Raw genomic sequence first — 10,466 nt, forward strand, 5'->3', positions numbered from 1 at the left:
TTTCATTGTAGAATTTACATGGCTGATAACTACACACAACCATTTACAAAATGCTGTGTTTGGACAATTCAATTTGTATAATTTCTATTTCTTAGCCAAGCCACAGTTTTGTAAAAATCTTGGTTGTATCATTATTGCAGCTTTTTCATAAGAAAGAGCATAAACAAGTTACATCATACCTTAAAAGAACATTACCACTATATATGTTGTAGTAGCTCGGGGAAACCTTCAATAGCCATCGATGATTGTACTTTCCATCAATGTGTGAAACTGAGCAAGTTTGAATCGGAGAGAAGTATCAGCTTCATACCAGCAGATGGGGAGTTTGAACTTATGAGGTGAATATGTTTGTTACATTGTGAGTTGCGGTTTGGGTGTTGGGGTAACTTTGGCGTTGTATTGCTATAAGATCTCACCAATATAGAATAGAATGTGCATATACAATGTTGGGTAATGGGCCAACTCTCTCCTAAATCTCAGGTCCCATGGCGTGCCTCACTGTAGAACCTCACCCATATAGAATAGAATGTGCATATACAATGTTGGGGTAATGGGCTAACTCTGGCTTAAATTTTATGTCCCATGTAACCATGTTATACCTTATTGAAGGACCTCACTAACCCATTTAGAATTGTATTGTAGGGCAGTTACCTGCCTATCCTTGTTTTTATGTATATAGAAAACACTGTATCTTTACCATAAGCAACATTACTAGGTTAAATTGTATTTAATTATGTTTCTATGTTTTCCAGATACCGGACAACCAAGGATATTAGTTTACCGTTTAGGGTTATTCCCCTAGTCCGAGACATCGCTCGTTCCAAAATGGAAGTTAAAGTAAGATGGTGATGCTGTTGTACTTGTGTTGTGGGTTTGTGACTGAATAATTGCCCTCCTACCATAATGCTGGATTCCCAATGTGTGTACACAATGCATACCATGTGTTAATACAAAGTGTTTATACCAAAATATTCACCTGAAGCAATTTAAAGTAACACAAAAGTGGGTTACCACCATAATGCATTAAACCCCATGTTCGTATATATTATGTGTTTGTACCCATGCCCTTGATCTGTTGTCAAATTATATACTTTATATAGAACTCAATAAACACAAGTAATACCTCTTAACCCAGGTTGTTCTTAAGTCCAACTTCAAGCCCACATTGTTGGCGCAAAAGATTGAGATCCGAATCCCAACCCCTCTAAATACAAGTGGGGTGCAAGTTCTCTGCATGAAGGGGAAAGCCAAGTATAAAGCTAGTGAGAATGCTATAGTTTGGAAGTAAGTGTGATTTATATCTAGGCATGGCTGTGAATTATTACACAAAATTTGGTGTGGTGTTTTTTCGCATGCAGTTACACTCATAGTTGTCAAACATGGGGAACCTCATTGATTAATGTGGTGAATGCAATATACTTTGGCTCTGCTTGTTTGTATAGACACCTAACAGTAGGGTAAAATCTGGGGTGACATTGTTAAAATACAAATACACTCATAGTTGTCAAACATAGGGAACCTCATTGATTAATGTGGTGAATGCAATATACTTTGGCTCTGCTTGTTTGTATAGACACCTAATAGCAGGGTAAAATTTGGGGTGACATTGTTAAAATACAGTTACACTCATAGTTGTCAAACATAGGGAACCTCATTGATTAATGTGGTAAATGCAATATACTTTGGCTCTGCTTGTTTGTATAGACACCTAACAGCAGGGTAAAATCTGGGGTGACATTGTTAAAATACAGTTACACTCATAGTTGTCAAACATAGGGAACCTCATTGATTAATGTGGTGAATGCAATATACTTTGGCTCTGCTTGTTTGTATAGACACCTAACAGTAGGGTAAAATCTGGGGTGACATTGTTAAAATACAGTTACACTCATAGTTGTCAAACTTTCATTTGGTGGCAGCCAAATTGTTTTCCATGAGTCTGTTAAATAAATCCCCACTGACATCACTTCTGTTTGTTGGTGGTTGATGTCACCATGATTTATATAAAGATGCTATTAGGTGTCTTTTTTGTATAGACACCTAACAGCAGGGTAAAATCTATATGAATGAATGAATTAAAACACATGATGCCCATCCACACATGATGCCCATCCCTGTTTCAAGCGTTAGGCATATGGGCACGTGGGATATTATTATTTAGAATAGGATCAAGACTTATATAAATGTAGGAAAGGCAGGAATAGTTCTCACAATCTAACTTATTGGTTGTAATGTTTACTGTTGGCATAGGCGCTGAATGCGGACCTGCAAGGCCTGCGCGCAGGCCCTCACAAATACCAGGGTACTCCCGCAGCGATCGGCAGGAATTACTTTATTTCTTATGTTTTAAAACTGCACGGACGATTCTATAGCTTGAAATATAGCTCAAAAGACACAAACAGTTTGCCAACAGTGCATTTTGTTGTTGGTGGCTAAAATATTATTGGTACTATGACGCAAATATTTGGCCCTGGCATTTTAAAAGTTCTCCGCCTATGACTGTTGGTAACATATATTGTGTTATGGTTATGTAAATCTAACATAATTATGCTTACTGTATTCCAAATATTCAAAAACTAAGTTGTCATGTAAAGTATTTATGAATGAAACTTAAGTAATAATGCTTATTATTTCATGATTATGACATCATTGTTCCATTAATGTTTCATTATTCCATCAGAATGAAGCGCATGGCTGGTATGAAAGAATCACAAATCAGCGCCGAGATTGAATTGTTGCCGACAGCTGAGAAGAAGAAATGGTCGAGGCCACCGATCTCCATGAACTTTGAGGTGGATATGTCTGTAGGCTTGTTGTATAATGCACATTTTAACAATGTCAAGTTTTTTTGGTGAAAACCGGGGTGACATTTTTAAATACAGTAACACTTGTAGTTTTCAGTGAGGACCAATTTAAAATCAAGGCTTTTTGGCATTGATTACAATTTACAAATTTGTTAATGGTTGCAACTTATTTATTGAGTCAGAGTTATTGTTCTGGTAAAAGCAGTAATCTTATCGTAATAGTACTTTTGCACAATACATGTTAAAAGGTTTATATAAATCAAAGTTTTTCAACACCCCTAAGCCTGTTGCAATTATTCAGTCTCATGAATAGTTGTATCAACTTACTTGTAAGCGAGCACAAGGTATATGAAACAGAACGCCCGTGTTATAACGACTGTCGTTGCCCCGCCATGCGAGGATAAATAAGTTACATACGTGGTAACTTGTAAGCGAGCACAAGGTGTATGAAACAGAACACTCATTTACAGCCATGCGAGAATGAATAGGTTACATTCATTCATACCCAGATCTTCATAAACTGGTAAAGCTTAACAACTATCATGTTATCCCAGGTCCCATTTGCACCATCTGGGCTTAAGGTCCGGTACTTAAAAGTATTCGAACCCAAGCTTAATTACAATGACCACGATGTGATAAAGTGGGTCCGATACATCGGTAAGAGCGGTCTCTACGAAACACGCTGTTGATATGTGGCCATAGAAACACTATTAATGTCATTGTCGTTATGTCTCTCATTCCAAAATGTAAACAATCACCATATTAGGCGAGTGCTTTTCAATCTTTTAGTGGCAACACAAATATTAAACGTCAATTTTTAAAACTAAGAATATTAAACTTTGAAATAATTGTCAAAAGGTTAAGTAAATTACTATAGTAGACAACCAAATCAAATGGTGACCCAGGGGTTGAAAAGCACTTTTTCTTTGTAAAATGAAGTTTAATTTGAAAACTTTGATTCACAATTCTGTGCACTTCCCTTTAAATAGTTGGGCAAGTGTCCACACATACTTCTCATCTTTATGTAAATCATGGTGACATCAAAAATATCGTTTCGATATCAAAAAAAAAGTTGGAACTAGTTACGGACATGCAGGGTGAAACAGAAGCAATTTCCCCTGGAAAAAAATTCCAAAATGGATAACTTTTCAAATCTTCAAAAAAAATTTAAATGGGGCAAATTGTTAGAAGGAATTAGTTCTTGGTAAAATTAATTTTGTCTCAATAGTTTGGGTTTGTCTGTCACTGCCTGCAACTAGTCCTGTAATAGTAATATCGCATTGTCAGCAGAGGCATTGTATAATCTGTTTGTGCTATGGTGGTTGCTGCACTATACGTAGTTACCTGCAATACTTGGTGATTTATGGATTAGTTGCTAAAATTAAAGTTCTAGGCCTAACCTACTAACTGTTGATCGCAATCACACTTGTATTACACTGGCTTGTTTTACGCTTTTGTGTAAATTGATAAAATGACCAATTTCAACATAAATTCAATCTTCATTAATATATATTTACGAGTGTGTTTTCGTAATCATATACCATCGTAATAAAACTATATTTAAATCATTGTGTGTCTGATGTGTTAACTTTTCTGGATGTCGAGGTAATTGGCCAACTGAGTCTCCCATGAAGTGCTACGCTGCGGGACCTCACCAATAAAGATTACAATATTTTAACTTCTCACAGGTGTTTTTATAAATTATATTTGACCATATTTGTAAAACAACTTAGTGAAAATTGACATGTTTTATATTTGCTGTCTCACTGAGATATAACGTCTCAGACAAAATGTTCTTGACAGGCTATATGACAGCAATGTAAAAAATGTTCAAATGACGAGGGCAAAATTGCACCACTTTCTGAAAGGCTGTCTTTAAATTACTGGTATCAATGTATTGGGAAACTGAGTGAAAATAGCAGCAAGAGAGAGACATAGAAATCCACACAGCAATTTAATGTATCACGAATTGGCAGTTTAAATATAAGAAAAATTTGGATACTTTTAACTAGCAAGAAATAAATGAAGATACAATATTGCAGAACTACAATGTAACAATCCCCTCGTGTTGAATAGAATTCTGATGCAGCAGTTTAAATAAAAGAGAATCTAAGGCACCCATAACAAACCAAATGTGAAGTTGGAAAAGATAGAAGTTTATTTTAAATTGACACCAACTGAGGCAAACGCGTCCACTGCCCAGCTCGGATATTTTGATGGGTTACCAAATAATTGTAAGTACGATGTTTTTATAAACTCAGGGAATTTGTCCTCAGATATTGCTTCTCTTATTTTACGCATCAGTGTAAATTGGTACATTAAGTTGTGCACTGTGACCATATGGCAAGCACTAGGGTGGCTCGTCCGGAATAATAAGTGAAGATAAGCCCTTGTGTAAGTTCTACATGTTGTACATGTACAATCATTTTGAATTGGTGACATATCTGTGGCGTATGATACGTTTTTTAATTGTAATTGTCCAGTAGGAACCAAAGCAGACCCAAATCTAGCAGTTCTAGTTGGAAATACACAGTCAAACATGTCACAACCAAGTGCGACGCACATTATAAGATCAGCAGCATAACCAACGCCCATTAAGTATCTTGGTTTATCTTTAGGTAATCCATCAGTACTGACAGTAACCATCTTCCAAAAATCATCTTTACATTCTCCCCCACTCAACCCACCAACAGCGAATCCGGGCACCGGTCGCGCAGTCATCTCATGCAGACATTGCTTTCTTAATTCTTCGTCCAAACCCCCTTGAATAATCGGGAAAAGGAATTGATCGGTTCGTTTATGCGCGGATATACATCTATCTAGCCACCTTACAGATCGCGCTGTTGCTTCTTTAAATCTCTCTTGGTTTGTCTCAGTGCTTGTCACAACATCATCAAGCTGCATCATTATATCGGCACCGATCGCGTTTTGTATCGCCATAGATTTCTCTGGCGTTAACAACATTTCCGCACCATCGCGAGGATGTACAAACTTTACCCCTTCCTCTGATAGTTCAGATAGTTTAATTAAAGACACCATTTGGAACCCACCACTGTCGGTCAGTAGGGCTCGCCTCCAGCCCATAAATTGATGCAACCCCCCAGCTTGTTTCAATATTTCTTCCCCAGGTTGATGCCCAAGGTGGTATGTATTTCCTAAGATTATTTGTATCCCTATGTTTTCTAGTTGTTCTGGTATAAGTCCCTTTAATGTACCCTGTGTACCAACTGGCATAAACACAGGGGTGTCTACAACTTGATGGGGAAGAGAAAGTTTCCCAAACCTTGCCTTGGTAGTGCTGCATTGCCCCAGTACCTCCATTTTTAGTAAAACCTATTAGGTATATGAAGCATTAGTGTTATTAGTTATATCTGATACTGAATTGAAACGTTTTATTAATATTAACACATGTTACATCCGTTTTTCTATATCATGGTTCGGAACTTTTTGTCGGACCTTGCAGTTCTCTTTTTTCTACAACAAGAAAAAAAGTGATCGCACGGTTGGACGTAAAGTATTTATTTATTTTACGCGGTTTTGAAGGGATTTCCCCATTTTACATTTTCCTATTTAGGACTGTTGTTGGTATATTAACATTTTTTGAGGTTTTAATGTAAAACCATCGGACTATACGGATTAATTTTACTGCAATAAAGTGCGTATGATCAAAAATCATGGGAAAACAAGTTAGAAAACGCCATGTAAAAACAGGTAAGCACGTCCGCAAGCTGCGCGCATAACTTATATTTTTTAATTTTCGTTTTCATAAGTCGTTTACGTGTAATATAAATGCAATGCCGTTTACAGCTTTTACGCAAGAGTTTTCTGAAATATTGCAATGCTATCTATAATTGTATTTGCAGTCATATATGTATTGTTGGTTTGGTATATGTGAATAAATTAGAATAATTGTATTTGACCATTTCGTTTATTATTGTGCTTTTAAATGCAAATACGCTTCTAATACTGTAAGAGATTATATCTAAGCGTGTCTTGTGTACATTGCAAGAGAAAAAACGTGCAGAAATAAATATATGTAAAGTCATAATGTAAAAATAAATGCAGTTTGTAAAGATCAGATAACTTATAATTTATGAAGATAAACTTCTTAAAACTAATAGACTTAAGATCAATTATAGATAATCCAGCAGTCAACACATTAGAGAGCATTAGTGGTGTCTAAACTGCCTTTTTCTCTTTGCAGTGAGGTCTAAATATAGATTATGTGTTGTCCTGATTAGTTTAGCACAGTCACATTATCAATGCAGGGGACAAGTGATGCAAGGCAGACCATGGAAAGCCACGATGAATTACATGGAGGGGTTATAAGGCAGAGAGGGAATGCTATGGGTAAAAATATACAAGGTTATTAAATTATGTTTATTTTTTAATCCAGTTTGAAGTAATTTATATCTATATGGTATTTTCCATGCCTTTTATACATATTTTAACCACTGTTGTTTTGCTAGCTTGGTATGAAAACTCGAACCTTAATCCATTGAACATCACTCATAGATTAGCAAATTAAAACAAATAACCTCCATCAAGTTTTTTTTTAATATTTTGACGAGATAATTAAATATATTTATTACAGAACAAAATAGTGGATCAAATGAAACAACACCAGAACCAAACAAGGTATTTAGATAATCCTATGTTTTTTTTATCTTCACTTTAATGGCTGTTTCATCTTTAGCTTTTGTATTTGCTCGTGTTAAATAGTTCGGTTATTCTATTTTCACACAACAATAGCAAGCCACAACTAACAAATGTTGTTTTTCCTTTTTACTTTGTCTCTTTATTGTTAAGAAATGAAAAAGAACATTTTTTCTACCAAAGTTGAATTTTCTCTTAAATCTACCGTATTAACTTTTTACTGATTAAGCCTAATGCAGTGCATACAATTCAGATTATTTCTGCCCACCGCAGCACCCTAGGTTTGATGCGTATGATCACAATATTTTAAACTTTATTTCCACAGGAGCCTTCCCCACCCAGCAGCAAAGGATCTTCTGTGGTTCTTATATTGTTGTTGCTAATGGTTGGAATCACTTGGGGAATTGCTGCCACCGCGTACTTTGGCGTTGTGGATTATAAAGTATTAGTTGGTAAGATCATTATCTATATCTGTTAACCTTGAAATGAAATGTCGTCACCTCTTGCTGTATCTTTACTGTGTTCTGTTACAGATAACTTGTTTATGGAACAAAAAGCTTATAAATTAAAATCATAATGTAGTAACACGAAAGCAATGGTTACGTGACAGTATTAATGACCCTTATTAGACTTATATTATAGTTATATATGAATTTAAATTGTAGCTTATGCATGGCTCTTCCATAATAACCCCCCATCCCTCGCACTAACCTTTCCTTCAAATGTTGTTTCTATCTTCAGCACGTAGTTCTTCCATATCAACCAGTGACATGGCATCTTGTGTGTCACTAATTTACCCAACAAACTACCCATTTGTGCGACGACCTCTTAAAACCTTTGGAAATCTTCTGATAAACATTGATGAATCTATTTACAATCTTTTCATCGCAAAAGGTCTTTGTTTCTCTTTCTAAACTTTTTCTTCTCTTCTAGCTAGTGGCCCACTAAGGTAGCACAGGGCTTTTTTAAAGGCCTTGTATTCTTTGGTGACTTTTAAGACCCTTTTGTCTGAAGTCTTTGTATTATAAATGTAGGTAACTCACAGTCAGTGTTAGAACATCCAATAGTATATTGTGGCCACTACTCAAGCAAACTTTTGCTCACGGCCTTTTTTGTTTTAGAGGCGGTTTGCTGCAAAGTGGTTAATTGAATAAAATAACAGATATAATTATGTAAAAACAAATGTAGATTGTTTCATTGATGGATCAGGGAGCCACGGGTCTCTGTAAGGGGCCACGAACCATGAATATAAAATGATATTCAAAATATTCTTAAAAATTAGATTCTCTCTTTCTCTCTTTCTCTCTCTCACATCATTCTCTTACATTCTCCCTTCTTCTTCTAACAGAGCAAGCAAGTTACATTGACAAGAGAAGAAGTGTGGCCATGGTCACCCCTTATAACAAGATAACATTCAGTATGCTTACCATGCTTTACCTTCTACTCCATATGGATTGTGGAGACCTTGGATTTATACCCAAGTTGACCCTGGGATTTATACCAGAGTTTTATACCAGAGAGATTTATACCAGAGTTACCCCAAGTGCCTTATACCACATAACCCACTTTCTAATCTACTTTCTTTGCTATTTTCATTCCTATACTTCTACACTCTTCATTCATTGCATGATATTTCATACAACATCATTAAGCTGTCTAAAATCAAGTTTTCAAACCAGTTATAAATTGCCAATATCATGTTAAAAGCTCCTAGTTGGGGTGAAACTGCATTAAATTTTAATATTTTTTATTTCTATTTCACAGGTATCAAGGATACGGAAAAAGTAGTCACTGAAAGAAGGGAACCCCCTGTTATGATCCCAGGTAGACTACCGTTTAGTAAATGCAATACATAACGAATAAACAAAATTTATTTAACGTAGCGTGATGGGGCAACAACAGTCGTTATAACACAGATGTTCTACTTCATACTAGAGACCGGCCAATATCAATTTTTCCACCGATATCAATATTTTATTATATATCGGTTATATCGGTTGACTTCTACTTAAATACACCTCGTGCTTGTTTACGAGTTACAACGTATGTAACCCCTCAAAATATTCAAAACTGTAATTCGTTTAAACTTCACTATAGATAACAAACCAAGCAAAGACGCCGAGACCACCAATGAAAATATGAAGATAGCCGGTAAGCATGAGGCGTTGGGTGTTGTGTGTTTCTATTTATACGTGGTTGATACTTGTAGATAAAAATGAAGAAGACGATACATTGAAACAAACTGGGGAAAAGGTACGAGGTATATATTAATATAAGGTTGTGTAATTTAATATTCAGGCTTGGGTAGTGGGCCAACTACAACGTAAATCTCAGGTCCCATGACATGCCTCACTGTAGGACCTTACCCATATAGAATTGAATGTGCATAAACAATGTTGGGGTAATGACCCAACTCTGGCCTAAATCCTGGTCCCATGGCATGCCTCACTGTAGGACCTCACCCTTATAGAATAGAATGTGCATATACAATGTTGGGGTAATGAGCCAACTCTGGCCTAAATCCCAGGTCCCATGGCATGCCCCACTGTAGGACCTCACCCATATAGAATAGAATGTGCATATACAATGTTGGGGTAATGGGCCAACTCTGGTCTAAATCCCAGGTCCCATGGCATGCCTCACTGTAGGACCTCACCCATATAGAATAGAATGTGCATATACAATGTTGGGGTAATGGGCCAACTCTGGTCTAAATCCCAGGTCCCATGGCATGCCTCACTGTAGGACCTCACCCATATAGAATAGAATGTGCATATACAATGTTGGGGTAATGGGCCAACTTTGGTCTAAATCCCAGGTCCCATGGCATGCCTCACTGTAGGACCTCACCCATATAGAATAGAATGTGCATATACAATGTTGGGGCAATGGGCCAACTCTGTTCTAAATCTCCAGGTCCCATGGCGTGCCTCACTGTAGGACCTCATCCATATAGAATAGAATGTGCATATACAGTGTTGGGCTAATGGGCCAACTTTGGTTACA

General features: G+C 36.5%; 3 protein-coding genes across 9 annotated transcripts in view; 2 read left to right on the forward strand and 1 right to left on the reverse strand.

The window, feature by feature from the left end:
- The window catches only part of LOC100182553 (AP-2 complex subunit mu), an 11,285-nt gene extending 6,913 nt beyond the window's left edge, over window positions 1–4,372 (forward strand). For all 4 annotated transcript variants that reach the window (XM_026838768.1, XM_026838767.1, XM_002125988.5 and 1 more), the window contains 2 exons: window positions 2,681–2,792; window positions 3,359–4,372. In XM_026838768.1, the coding sequence (XP_026694569.1) occupies window positions 2,681–2,792; window positions 3,359–3,493 (247 nt within the window). In that variant the 3' untranslated portion in view covers window positions 3,494–4,372. The remainder of the gene's footprint in view (window positions 1–2,680; window positions 2,793–3,358) is intronic.
- Window positions 4,373–4,666: 294 nt separating this feature from the next.
- On the reverse strand, window positions 4,667–6,298 carry LOC100185001 (queuine tRNA-ribosyltransferase catalytic subunit 1). Its single transcript, XM_026838769.1, has one exon. The coding sequence runs from the start codon at window positions 6,123–6,125 to the stop codon at window positions 4,962–4,964; it is 1,164 nt and encodes a 387-aa protein (XP_026694570.1). The 5' UTR covers window positions 6,126–6,298; the 3' UTR covers window positions 4,667–4,961.
- A 58-nt stretch (window positions 6,299–6,356) lies between these two features.
- Window positions 6,357–9,857, forward strand: LOC100180289. Of its 4 annotated transcripts, none has more exons than XM_018815869.2 (8): window positions 6,357–6,515; window positions 7,399–7,442; window positions 7,786–7,912; window positions 8,202–8,354; window positions 8,809–8,877; window positions 9,225–9,284; window positions 9,558–9,611; window positions 9,670–9,852. In XM_018815869.2, exons 1-8 carry the CDS (start codon window positions 6,479–6,481, stop codon window positions 9,729–9,731), a joined length of 606 nt encoding a protein of 201 aa, XP_018671414.1. In that variant the 5' UTR covers window positions 6,357–6,478; the 3' UTR covers window positions 9,732–9,852. The 4 variants fall into 4 exon arrangements, with proteins under 4 accessions (XP_018671414.1, XP_026694571.1, XP_002122208.2 ...); XM_026838770.1 differs by lacking the exon at window positions 6,357–6,515 and adding an exon at window positions 6,965–7,154 and having other exon boundaries at window positions 9,670–9,857; XM_002122172.4 differs by lacking the exon at window positions 6,357–6,515 and adding an exon at window positions 6,977–7,169 and having other exon boundaries at window positions 9,670–9,855.
- The last annotated feature ends 609 nt before the right edge of the window (window positions 9,858–10,466 follow it).

This window comes from Ciona intestinalis, unplaced genomic scaffold, assembly GCF_000224145.3.
Source record: "Ciona intestinalis unplaced genomic scaffold, KH HT000112.1, whole genome shotgun sequence".
Taxonomy (NCBI): domain Eukaryota; kingdom Metazoa; phylum Chordata; class Ascidiacea; order Phlebobranchia; family Cionidae; genus Ciona; species Ciona intestinalis.

Bases quoted from the DNA above. Each gene is read 5' to 3' on its own strand.
- LOC100185001 (XM_026838769.1), bottom strand. From the start codon at position 6,125: ATGGAGGTACTGGGGCAATGCAGCACTACCAAGGCAAGGTTTGGGAAA.
- LOC100180289 (XM_002122172.4), top strand. From the start codon at position 7,067: ATGCAGGGGACAAGTGATGCAAGGCAGACCATGGAAAGCCACGATGAA. The intron at 8,878-9,224 runs GTATGCTTACCA...TCTATTTCACAG, and splicing joins TTATAACAAGATAACATTCA to GTATCAAGGATACGGAAAAA. The intron at 9,612-9,669 runs GTAAGCATGAGG...TGATACTTGTAG, and splicing joins TGAAAATATGAAGATAGCCG to ATAAAAATGAAGAAGACGAT.